The following is a 13056-nucleotide window of genomic DNA, read 5'->3' as shown; positions in this document are numbered from 1 at the left end:
TTGGGAATGATCCAAACCCACAATTCAAAAACGCTCCTTGTATTTCCAACCCTTCGTCGCACATTCTTTATGGTGACCTTTACATCAAACGTTACGGAGTACTGAACAGCTCCCACACATCTGTTCCTCAGTACCGTTAAGTCTTAGACTTCAAACTGTGAAGCTCATTGCTTCAAAACTTTCCTGAGAAAGAGGGGACTGGCGTTAAGTAGACAGGCATCTACAGCAGAGAGACAGAGGTGAAAGATGGATTTGCAGCAGGTAAACATGATTAGCACACACAAACTAGAGGGAAAAAGAAAGTCAAAGCTAAAAATGACAGAGGGGTCTACATGGAGCAAAAAGGGACAAGGCAGGGTGGGTAATTATTTACACCGGCTCCTAAAAAGGGTTTGATTTGTTTGACTCGTTAACGTTTTGAGCCTTGATTAGGGCTCCGAGGTGCTGCCGCCTTTCCTTTCCAAACCTGAAAACGCAACTTCAAAGTGAAGCAAAGTGGGGGAAAGACGAGGTGAAGGAGAGAGCAAGGGGGAGAGAGAGAGATAGAGAGGCAAAGAGAGAGAAGCATCACAGAAACAGAAGAGGTGAATATAGAGCTGCAGAAGTGTTTATTGAGCATGCTACAGAGGCAGGGCAGAGTACACACAGGGCGAGCAACACACAGAAAACCATCAAACCCTCCAACTTGTTAAAAAAGGAACTTTAATTGTGCCACTTCCAAACTATTCTCAATGTTACATTTCTGAAGATGTTAAATTCAGCCGATGAGGAAAATTTGCATACCCCCCCCCCTCCCCCTCCCAGCCCACCCTCAAACAAAAACCACTCATCCAATCTCTTTTTTTTTTGAAGGGGTGGGGGTATATTCGTTCTTGGAGAAAGAAAGAAAAAAAAAAATAGGTGGACAGCAATAGAGTACCCATCTGAAGAATTAAGTTTTAGGTGCTATGAGATGATTGTAAGAAAAGTTTTTGATTTCTATATTTTTTTTAAACATACAAAACTTTAAAAGTTTAAAAAAAATTGCAATGAAATGTAAAATAAGACTAAAGGCACGGAAACTTTGGTCCCAACAGGTCGTCCTGGTCAGGCAGCCGGCCACGTCACGCCAGCCCTCACTGTGGTCTTACCGTAACGCTTACCTCACCTCTGTTAACTCTGACACACACTTCTCCACAAAAACTACGTGGCCTCCCCAGCACATGCTCAGAATTTTACAGCCATTTCTCAGTCCTCGAACACAAATGGAAAATGGCAAATCAAACACAGATACACAAGTAAAGTTGAAGACATCTAAAAGTAACATCAAGCCAAAATAGGCGACGACTGCACTGTATCCACTGCCAGTGACAAACACCGTGTAAACCAGAGGAGATTAGTTTGATGTTACTCGATCTTGATGGAGGTTAAAGCTTTACCTTTGGCTGACTGGAAAATAAATGAAGTTAAACTCACTGTTTCCTCACAAAATCATTCAGTCCTGGTGCTGTGTGGGTCCTCATATGAACTTTGCTAAAACAAAAAAACTAAAATTTCACAAACAGAAATTTAATTCTAGGAGTTAATGGTCTACACTTAAGGGGATGCATGTCAAAATATACAGACACAGAAGGACACCTGGGGCATTTACACACATCCACCCCACAGACCATAAGAAACAATGTGCCTAAACAGATATAACCTACTTAAATGCAAAAACTGAAGTGTTGGTACTGTGTAAGTAAGGCACGTGTCTTTTCAACTCACTAATAAAAAGATTTCCATCCTTCGTTTGAAGAAATAGAAAGAGTTAATGGCTTGCCTAACAGACAAATGAGGACAGTATCTCCAAAGCAGAGCAGTATCTCTCCAGATTATTATTTTTTTTCAGAATCCGTCATATTAAGGAATGACTGAACAAACAAAAGAAATAAACAAAACAAAACAAAACACGAGAGCCAAAATGGTGGTCCCCAGTATGGAGAAACTGTCAACAGGTAACACCACTCGAAAGTATTAAGAGGAGCAACTCTCAACTGCTTCAGATAGTCGACTTCGAGAAGGAGACCCTCAAGTGATGGTTGTCACCCATGTTGTAATTGTGGAGGTCGATCAAGGCCTGGATAGCTTCTTCCACCGTTGACATCTGCAGCAGTGCCATTCTGTGGTCTCTGGGCAAACGACAGCGGTCAAAGCCAGTCACAATTCACATCGATGAATTAGGGGAAGATGAAAATCAGAGCCGTTTGAGAGACACTTACTGGAAAAACTTAAATGCTTTCACAGTGCCACCGGAATTCGAGAATAGCAGTCGGAGGTCATCTTCAGTTACATTTTGTCTACAAATTTGAAGAAGAAAAAAAAAACATAAATGCACACTCCAGCATAATTATGCAACTGTTCCAAAAGTAATTAAAAAAAAAAACTCCTAGAGAAAAGTAAAGATTCTTAATGTCATTAAACAGATACCAGTGAAAAGTGCACAAAGGTAAACACTGGTTTAATTAGCATAGGAATTCTGTTTTATCTCAAATTTATTCATCTCGAAGTATATAATGTTATATAGTTAACCTTTGCTATTTACTCAAGCATTAAAATGTAACTACGCATGGCTCAGCGGAGATCTGGAAGGGTTATAAAAGTTAATGACTAATCAAGGACTCTTTCATAAGTTGATCTCATGTTGACTGTCCACCAACGCGTGTGTGTCTACTAGAACGCCACCTATTGGGTGACTTTTCACAAATAATATCGGTGAAAGCTGTGAAAATCCATGGCAACCACCTCTCACGAAGGCCCTGTTAGACCTCTTCTCGTCCTGTTATGCGAAAAGCAAACCTATGATCGACTTAAGCAGAAGAGAGCACACAATTAGCAAACAGTAGAGGCCGAGTCGGCCCATTACTCACGGGATGTTGGAAAGGTGGAGAGTGGCAGACGGCGGAAAGATGTTCTGGAAGTTTTTCGAACCGGGCTTCTTGAATCGATGCAGGGGGGAGTTAGTGAAGTCCTTTGTGAGCCCCTGGTCATCCAGACCTTCTCTGGGCAGCTGCACCGTCTGATGTTTCGACAGAGTCACCCGGATTATCTTTCCGTACATCTTCTGGCCATTCAGATGACTCATGGCTGAAACGAAAAAAAAAAACATTTTTTTCCCTGCCACAAGTATTAAAGCTATTGTATCATAACTGCACAAGGCAGAAGGGAACAAGATCCACGATGCCAGCACAGCAGCCAGCATTAGCAACGAGGCTAATCTAACGGGGATTAAGTGCTTTGCTATGACAATCTCACCAAGCTGTGCTTGATTGGCGTCGGCCATTTGTATGAGCGCGCTGTCTTTTTTATTGTATAGTATCTTCACACGCTGAGCATCGCCGTAAACTCCTTTTTCCCCCAGCGAGACGGCCAGGGAGATTGGGAACACAAAGAGAGAATTGATTGAGAACAGTTAGTACTTCAGAATTTGATACTCAACACGAAAGTGAAAAAGAAAGAACATTCATCCAATCAAATAGAGCCGAACAGTAGCTTAGAGACGGAATCTATTGCGATAAACCCTCCGGAAACAGCCTTCATGAGAAAAGTAAATTAAGCACTACATGCAAAATAATAACCATGCATTAACATAAATCATCAATGGAGAAGGAGATGGAGATTTCAAAAGAGAAAAAAAAAAAAACAAACAGAGAGAGACCGTACTCAACTATTAGGCCAACCACGAATATTAACATTAACGCAAAACGTGTGCGTGTGTGTGCGTATATAAACGATAAAAAGGTAGAGTGCTAATGATAACATACCGAAGAGGGTAAACAGACTTTGGGGCGTAACCATCTTTAGAAGGAGAGGAGAGCAAGCAGCGTAAGACAGGAAGAGAGAAGAGTCGAGGAAGAGCGAAGATGAACAGATCATCCATAACGAAGAGTGGTTTCCCGTAGAATGGTGAGGTGGTCATGGATCATGGTTCAAGGCAGTTAATTGGGGCAAGTCGGTCCAAGGAACATTTTGTTCAAGCACAAAGCATGAACGGGGAAGGTGGGGGGGGGGGGGGGGGGGGGGGAGTCGGGGCGAGGGGGGGGTGGATAAAGAAAAAGGGGGGCGGGAAAAAACAAAAAAACAAAACAAAAAGACAGGCAAACAGGGAGGGGACAGGAATGACAAAAAAAGGAGGGAGGGGGGAACAGCGATGCAGAAGAAAACAAAGTGGGGGGGAACAAAAAATAAAACAGGTCAGTACATAGGAAATGCAGGAGCTTGGTCAGAAAATGGCTTTCGTTTTGCTCTTTTCGTTTAAAAAAAAACACACGAGAAATTAACTGCAAAAATGTAGCCACCCAAGTGAAACTTGGGCAGAGTACATTCACATCAAAGAATAAAATCACAGCATGACAATGACAGGGAGGAGGCCATGCAATAGAATACACAGTTTAAGATTTAGTAAGTCAGGCACAGCGGAGGATGGGATGCAGGCCACATTATCGAGACTGGCAAGCGGAGTCCGTGTCAGACATGCGGGTTTGGACATGAAAACCACCTTGCGAAGTTATGGTATAAACAGCACATCATGTTTTAAATCCACAAACCAGGGGCGTTTGGGAAATCATGATAGTAAATGCAACTCGTAATATCCACTCCAGGGGGTATCAGGGAGGGGGGAGGGAGAGAGAGAGAGAGAGAGAGAGAGAGAGAGAGAGAGAGAGAGACAGAGAAAGAGAGAGAGGCATATGTCCCACACTTCATAAATGTTCACGGCATTGAGAGGAAGGGGGAAAAAAACAAATATAGCAGAGAGAGAGAAAAAGCAAGAATTAACAAGTGTCAGTTTACATGACAGCAAAGAAAGAGATGAGACGAAGTGGTCAAATCTGTAAAGAAAACAGAGCAAAGGGGAGGGGTGGGGGGTCCCCTCTTAGAGAACCATGCATGAACACAGTTTTAGCAAGGAAACGGTCGTGAGATATACGAGCACAAGTCTGGGGCTTAATGAGAACATTATTTGAAAGCAAAATGAACGTGGGTGGAGGGGTAGGAAAATAAATCAGCATTGTTTCCTATCATCCTTGTATGGCTGGGTAACAACAATGTTACGGGAAATTAGAATGCATCAGTGAGTCGGGAAGAGTTAGCTGAGCCGATGCTGACTAAATGGTAGCTGAGGCATTCTGCAGGGCAGCGCTCATGAATGTTAATGCGTATAGTGTGTGTGATTAGAAAGCGGGCACACGGAGAGCATAGAGGGTCTCGCCACCATGGCAGACTGGGGGTGGGGGGGGGTGAGACATTAACGCTGCAAATCAATGATTCGTTCAAAATAAAATACATAATATTAATTAGAATATTCCAGGCCACCAATACGAATACGCTAATCTGCATTGATATGCGGCAGGCAGCAAGAAACGGCGCAGGACCCAACTGAAATTAAGAATGGAGTGTGGGGGGTAATGTGACTGGGCTGTGTATGCCTGTTGGGAGGGGGGGGTGGGGTTTCGGGGGTGATGGGCGCACTGACCTCCTCGTTGAGGTTGCTGACTAGCAGCACGCCGCTGCTGCCCGTGTGACCGGACAGCGCCACCCTTCCGGCTGCAGCCGCTGCGGCCGCGGCGGCGCTCAGCGGACTCAGCGCCCCTGGGGACAGAAGGGGTCAATCAGAGGGTAGCAGGGGGTGCTGGAAAAACCACACTGCGCCTACAGTTCTACTACAGGGCTGAACTGCCTTTAGAGAAACACACAGCTGCTACGGTGACACGCTTTCATCACTGTTTAATATTCAGTAAATCAAAACTGTTCAAAAAAACTCACTACGACTACAATCTCGCCAACGACTGAGGGCCAGAAGCCGTGAATCCCAACTCTTAATGGCCGGCTTTACATCTAACCCAACCAGGTTTCCTCAGCTAGTAAACTGCCGGGTCACCTCAGACTTCCAACACTGAGCACATATTACAACAAAGAGGTGAAATTAAAGATGGAAGATAAATACCTCCGCCCTGCGCGAAGCTGAGGGTGGACGGGAACGCCCCGCCACTGGTGTAGGGAGTCATCATTCCAGACGGAGTTCCTAGAGGGGAGAGAGGCGGTCAGCTCTCAGACAACAACCAATAAGTCCTACACAGGTGTAACTCATCCAATGACTGAGAAGCAGCACATAGACACATGCTCTACTATATCTTCATTTCATCTTCATTCTTCACACAAAAGACCTTTAGGCGGGTGTTTCTGAACCCAGCCCTCAGGGACCCCCCCAGACGGTCTACATTTTTGCTCCCTCCCATACAGTCCACATTTGTGCTCCCTCCCACAAGAAAACATGGGCTGTCTGGGGGTCCCCAAGGAGCAGGTTGAGAAACGCTGGTTTAGGCAACTCTCCCTCACCGAGCAGAGAGGAGGTATCTTTGCTGAAGCCAGCTGCTGCAGTGGGATCGACGGAGGGCTGTCCGTCTCCAGCAGGCAGTTCTGGTCTGGTATAGTCCCGGCTCTTGTCGTTGTTATACTTGACATTAAGGTTGACCAGCTTAGAGAAGTCAATGCGCAGCGTGCAACAGGCATTGTAGATGTTTTGCCCATCCAAGGACTGGAAAACACGGAGAAAGTTAAACTGGGCACGGCTCTCTGTTTGGGTGCATGGGATTTTTAAAACCTGCTTCTTACACATGCTGCAGAATTCAGAGCGGGTCGCCAAGGAGACTCACCAGCTTTGCTTGCTGGGCATTCACAGGGTCGCTGAACTGCAGCAGGGCTTGAAACTGATTGTTCTTGGTGAACGTGATGATCTTCATGACCGTTCCGAACTTGGAAAAGATCTATACAAACGAAGGACTGATGCTGTCATCATTAAATTCACAAAGAACTGCACATGAAGCAGTACAGTTTGCAGTTGCCCTTAGATAAGCTGTACCTGAACGGCTTGTATTTCCCCATCACCTCATCATTGACCAAACCGTGGCGATTTTGTGCAGGTCCATCAAGACCAGAAAGCGCCCTCAATTGTCACATTGACATCACGATGCCCAACACATCAATGATAGTTTCATAAAACATCCTGTAGCTGCTCTCTCTACTGATTCTCACACTGAAACTATCTTATCTTCTGTTCCTAACTCCATTTGGTTGCGACACCTTGAAATTTGGTAAAGCATAAATTAAGCACCCAGGCCTAGCGCTGCCTAACAGTTCTCAGCCCCGTCTGGCTTCCTGGCCGCACATATGAGCAGACGAATGCAGCCGCCTGCCGTTTATAGTGACGTTGCACACCCTCGAGTGCCATACCTGTTGAAGGACATCCAGAGTGACGGGATAGAACATATTATCGATGATTATCCGCAGCACGGGGCTGGGCGCCGGCGTCAGCGCATTCTCGCTGGCTGTCGTTCCCGACGTCGGGGTGCCTCCCGCCTGGACCGCTGTCACGGCCTGGAGGACCGCTTGTGCACGCTTCGGAAGACAGAATGAAGGAGGAGGAGGAAGAAAACGACAGAACTGAACAAGCGAGCAGGACCTCGGAGAACATAGCTACGGCTCACGCCCGCCTCTGATGACACTGCCCTCACGCTCGGCCTGCTCCTCTCACCTGGTTGAGGGCATTATCGGTCTTCAGCTCTTTGTGATTGGAGTACTGGATGAAGACGGGGACGTTGCGGACATGAGGTGTCACAGCCGTGTAGTAGTTCACCATGGTAATGGCGGCTTCCTCTGTCCCCAGCTCCAGGAATGCCTGCTTGGCATAAAACGCAGCATATAGCTGTGGCTCTCCCCGGGTGGACATACAGATCATGCTTTTTACTACTGGGCCAAAAAAATAAGAGCCCAGAATGACATCCAGCATAGAGGAGAAAGTCACATCTTGAGCAGACCCACGCACCTGATTCTTTCCCTTAAGCATCAGGATATTGGTGACCTTCCCAAAAGGCAAGCCCAAGGCGATGACCTCCGTCTCAGAAACTTCATTGGGCAGCTTCCTTATGTGGAGGACACGGGAAGGGGTGGCGTCCATTCTGTCTTCCACTCTCAGTTTCTTGCTATCATTTCCGTTAGCTGCGGTGGTGATTATGGGAAAGGTTTAAAGCCATTCATGCGGCATGCCAAACAGAGTACCTGATCCGCACAGGCGTAGCCCTAGAAGAGAGAACCCCCCCCCTTAAAACATATACGGCTGTGGGACAGTGACGCCAGCTCACTGCTCTACCTGACAAATCCGCAGAACCCCATTAGAAAGCCAGGAATGTCAGACCAGAACAGTCACTGACTGTTTTCATGTCAACCCTTCCAATCTGAACCGAAACAACCGCGGTTGCACCTTCACGATCACGCATAAAATTTAGGTCCAGGAAAACATGTCATGGAGCAACACTGAATAATGATAAAAAGTTGCATTATCAAGTGTAAGAACAAGTCCACCTGTTGCCAGAGCGAAGACAGAACTATACGTATCCCAGAATGCACCAGGCTCCTCAGCACGCAAAACTGATGCAAGTTTGACCAGGCTGGAGCTAGCATCCAACTCAGCTAATTTATGACATAAGCAGACAAAGGAATTGGGGCTTATTCTCTGTATACTGGTGTGGAGTCTGGGTAAACTGTGTAGATTTTATATTGATGAGTATTCCTTTGTTATGCCAGAAAAGGGCTTTCCTTGGCACTGGATTATTGTGCATGTGCATGTACTGCAATTAGGTAAAAGTGGAAGGAATAAGCTCACTATAAACAGAACCACATAACACTGACTGGGCTCTGATTGGGAACAAAGAGGCTGGTTACAGTCCCTCAAATTATGGACTAATTGGTACAAGACAAACATGGATTTGTGACATAGATGGCTGTGATGAACACTGAAAATGTAAAGTGCGCATATATTCAGACCGACGTATCAAAATGCAAACAAAACCTTTGATGGCCATCTACCACTTAAATCTTCCAGGAATTGTTTTCCAAAGGTAGTAGGAAAAACTGCTACGTGTGCAACTACATTTATGCTTTCTATTTTATATACATACACCACTTTAATATGAAGATGGTTCTCTGCAGGCAAAAACCAGGCACACGATGCATTCGGGGCGGATTTCTGAAGGATTACTGGTTGTGCTGGGCCGTGCTGCGCATGTACACCCCCGCCGTGAGATTATTACACAGCGCTATTCGATTGTTTGCCTGGCCCCCCATTCGAGAGTGACCCATATTTCTTCACGAGTTCACGATTCCAAACTTCCGCCCAATCACCTGGCCTGATGTACACACCCTCATACATCGCTGCTTTATATTTGCTGAAATATCATTGTTTTACATTTAGACTAATACTGACAAGCAAAATGCATCAGAACAGGGAACAGCTTAGTATCTAGAAGTCAATCTTCATATCTTTTCATGTAACCTCTTGGACAAATACTCAAAATTCATATATTACTTTGCATGTTAGAAATATAGAGCATTTTACATTATGGATGTAACATCAAAGGGACCTTTGCATGGATTTGCACATATATATAATTAAATCATACCAATGTACAGACATCGATATCAAATACCCCAATCGAGGAAAAACGGGGTCCTTCCTTACCAGTTACAATCCCACTCATACCAGTGCTCGGACTGGTGTAGTGGCTGCCTGACAGCAGCTCGTCTGAGCCTCTCTGAAAATGAGGAGAAACAAGAAGAAAAAAAAGTTGTATTGGGGTGGGAGGGAATGACATGCTTCCTCATGACACAGCATCCTATTGGACGGAGTGAAATACAACTCTGTCCATAAAAGCAGAGGAGATGGGCGCATAAAACACAGGCCATGTCGCATTGTTTTAATCTCACATGTCCGATGCGTCAAATTACCAGCCAGGCCAATTTTATCGGAACCCCCCCCCCCCCCCCCCGCTCCCCTCCCCAGACACCGTGCGGCTGCCGACCCGCTCAGGGCGATGCTAAAAGTGACTGATAGACGGACGGACGGGCGCGCACAGGACCGCTGCAATCTCTGCTTTCTAATTGGATGCCTCAGTTTCGTCTGAGAATGAATTCCACTAAATTGTTCTTTATCACCCCCCGATTTTGACGGCTGTGATAAATCAAAACACGATCGCCTTAAGGCTACAGCCCTCGAATACCAAATGAAGGGGGGTATCTGCAGCCCGCTTCAGCTTTAATGACTTCCAAGTGCGTTCCATACACCCGTTACAACCCCCTAAAACAGACTTATTATAAAATACAGAGAAAATGAGCCACTGCACCAAGTGACAAGGATGTCAACGGGGCCACGGGGCAGTTCGGTTTTCAGAAATTCCAGAAGAAAGAAAAGTTGGTGCTGATGTGGATTTGGGTTATGAACATCATATGTCAGCAACTACCAATTCATAAATCAGGCAACAGCACCAAGGCTAATATACAAACATTAGGCCAATGGTAAACAATGTTGCATAACATAGAACAACTAAGCAGGACTAAATCTCTTAATACAGACAGATCCTCTTGTACTCCCTAAACCGGCAGAATTAAAAGTTGTGAGGTATGCAATTTTAGATTTCCATATCTCACAAACATTTCTGTCATATCACATTAGGCAGGATTATTACTGCAGGATTACGCACTAGAGATGCCTTTTCTTAAGAAGCAAACTCAACAGGTGAGACTGGGCTTTAAAATAACATCTGTTGTACCCATCAGGTTGTACCCGACCACCCGGGATGTCAAGGTGTTCGCAACACTCAAAAAAGCAGGGCTGCTTAAAAGCATCAATAGACATTCAGTCTGGAATTTGGTAGTAAGTGAACAGTAATAATGCATCTACATTAACGACCACAATAATTACTGCAATCGTTACGTGTGATACAACCGAGGAACAAATCTTACCTTCACTCCAACAGCAACATCACTGACAATGCTGTAAAAGGGGGAAAACAAATACATTTAGTTTTTGTAACAGAAAAACACGTTACTTTAAGTCTGAACAGCATGTATGCCAAATATGACACACACAAAAAAATCGCCGTCACGTGGGACTGACCAGAAACTGCCTATGTCAAACCTGCGCGTGATCAAATATACGAGATTCCGATCGCGTTAGACGAACTGAGCCGAGCAACGACGGAAACACGCAGGAGTTTGAAACCCAAGCATAACACTTGTCAAAACGTAAATTTTAAGAAAACCGATGTCGAGCTGCCTAGGTGCATCACTGGACCGTACACGCCCGATGCGTTAAGGATCCGTCAAGCCCGAAGGCCCGCCTGTAACGGCCTGGTTGGGGGCGGGGAAGCACGTTATACACGTACACGTTTTAAACATTAACTATTCACACCGTAAATTACATGATACGGCGGTTCCGCGACACATGCGTGTGCATATATGCGTGTGTGTGAACGGTGTAACTATCCAAATGACAGCTGTACATGCATGCACACGAACGGCAGCGAGCCCCATGTCACGTCGAGGTGGGCCGTCCGCCCACGAAACGGCCGCTTACGGACGGAGCTCCTCACCGACAGGGAAAGTGATGCTCGGCGGGCGGGTTGACAGGCGCGGCTCGCCAGCAACCGGGCGGGGAAAAGCGAAACCGGGGTTAGGGTAACACCCTCGAAACGTGGCTTATTGCTTAGATAGATATGGTGTGTTAAATGGGAGAGGAGAAAAAAACTCGAAAATAAATGTTAAAATGGGGATTTATTTCACAGTGGTAAACAAAGAAACCCAGGCTAATCCATAACAAAGCATGCGAGACTGAGCGCCGCGCCTCCCGTCAGGCTCTCCGCTGGCTGCTCGCATCGCCGACACAGCCGCTAACCCATTAGCTAACGGACGGGAGCCTCAAACCCGCACTTATACTTGATTTTCTGTCATTAAAGTTACACGACCATGTGCTCAGCACCCGCCGTTCCAGCGTTTCCCCAGCGAAAAAAACGTCCCACCGGCATGATTTCCAGGAGAAGTTCCGTTCAGTTTGGCCAGCTAGCTCGCCTGCTAACATGCTAACGGGCTAAGCAGCCGTGTCCCCCCAGACTGCCGTTTCACTTTTAAAAGTAACCCAAGTTCGCGACCCGACCGGCTGTATTGTAAGCGCTTAACGGAGACGTCAAGGAATAAACCGAATGAGACGCCGCGATCTGCGGCGACACAGACCTCGATACGTACCCGTCCATTGCCGGAGAACGTATCTACGCTGGGTTCCTGCTAACTACAGCGCCTCAGCCAACAAGTCAGACAACAAAATGGCAGCCGGAGGCCTGCACGGAAATAGACGAACAAAGCCGAGCGATGACGGAAAGCCTCGGGTCCACACTGGACGACTACAGCCGAAAAACATTCGTGCGGTCTTAATTCTTAGACACAACCCCAGATCGACATAAAATAAAAAATAAAAATCACACAACGGCTGTCTACAACAAACACTAGAACAATTTCCAAAATGAAAATTTAAAAACAAACGAACATTAACTATATTTCTTTAGAATTATAAATACCACCAGGAAAACATCGTTCCTAAGGCCTCATTTCTTAACAACTAACTGTTGTTCAGATATACACGGGGCAGCTTGAGTGGCAAGACAAATAGCTCTGTTGCCTCAAACCTCCATGGTTGTGGGATCGAGTTCCTCTCACTGCACTATGTGTGTTTCCTCCTGAACCCAGATACATAGTTTCTGCACAATTTCTGCATTTCTAAATTGCCCAATGCACATGTGTGCCCTACAATGGACTGGCATCCAGTCCAGGGTGTCCTCCAGCCCTGTATCCTATACTGCCTCAGATACCCTAAAGTGCCTAACGTCCATGGCCCTGTATTGGGTAAATGTTTGAAATATGGATGAATGTTTTCCAGTCATACAATACACCGCTGCCGTTATTCAAGTGCTTCATAAATGCTAAATGGCCGTCTTACAACTAGATCTTCCACGACCATGAAAAGACTGTCTATTGTGGATGAAAGGTGTGTGTTGGGGAATGGGGGCGAGGTGCAAGTACAGAGTAGCATAAGTCATTGATCTCTTCAAGTGATGACTCACGACCATGGTATGGTTTAATTGTAGTGGCACAATACAGCCTCCACTCGAACCTCTCTAAGAGCCTGTTACATACAAATCAGCACAATTTGTTTTA

The 13056-nt window shown here is 45.8% G+C and overlaps 1 protein-coding gene across 2 annotated transcripts; it reads right to left on the bottom strand.

Moving 5' to 3' along the window:
* Window positions 1–1532: 1532 nt before the first annotated feature.
* ptbp2b (polypyrimidine tract binding protein 2b) lies at window positions 1533–12209 on the bottom strand. 2 transcript variants are annotated; one of them, XM_048988407.1, is made up of 15 exons: window positions 12091–12209; window positions 10813–10843; window positions 9533–9605; window positions 7841–8013; window positions 7550–7693; window positions 7249–7413; window positions 6672–6782; window positions 6355–6553; window positions 5963–6040; window positions 5492–5607; window positions 3783–3816; window positions 3274–3366; window positions 2889–3105; window positions 2241–2318; window positions 1533–2150 (listed from the first exon to the last, which is right to left on the bottom strand). In XM_048988407.1, exons 1-15 carry the CDS (start codon window positions 12096–12098, stop codon window positions 2021–2023), a joined length of 1650 nt encoding a protein of 549 aa, XP_048844364.1. In that variant the 5' UTR covers window positions 12099–12209; the 3' UTR covers window positions 1533–2020. The 2 variants fall into 2 exon arrangements, with proteins under 2 accessions (XP_048844364.1, XP_048844363.1); XM_048988406.1 differs by having other exon boundaries at window positions 12079–12155.
* Between the last annotated feature and the right edge of the window lie 847 nt (window positions 12210–13056).

This window comes from Brienomyrus brachyistius, chromosome 21 (assembly GCF_023856365.1).
Source record: "Brienomyrus brachyistius isolate T26 chromosome 21, BBRACH_0.4, whole genome shotgun sequence".
Taxonomy (NCBI): Eukaryota; Metazoa; Chordata; class Actinopteri; order Osteoglossiformes; family Mormyridae; genus Brienomyrus; species Brienomyrus brachyistius.
Note: the sequence above shows the minus strand (reverse complement) of the source record. Positions and strands in the feature narration are given on the sequence as shown.

Excerpts from the sequence above, each read along its gene's own strand:
- ptbp2b (XM_048988406.1), bottom strand. The coding sequence starts at position 12,098 with ATGGACGGGTACGTATCGAG. Across the intron at positions 6,041-6,354 it reads AGATACCTCCTCTCTGCTCG|GAACTCCGTCTGGAATGATG; the intron begins GTGAGGGAGAGT and ends TCTCCCCTCTAG. Across the intron at positions 3,106-3,273 it reads CGCCAATCAAGCACAGCTTG|CCATGAGTCATCTGAATGGC; the intron begins GTGAGATTGTCA and ends TTTTCGTTTCAG.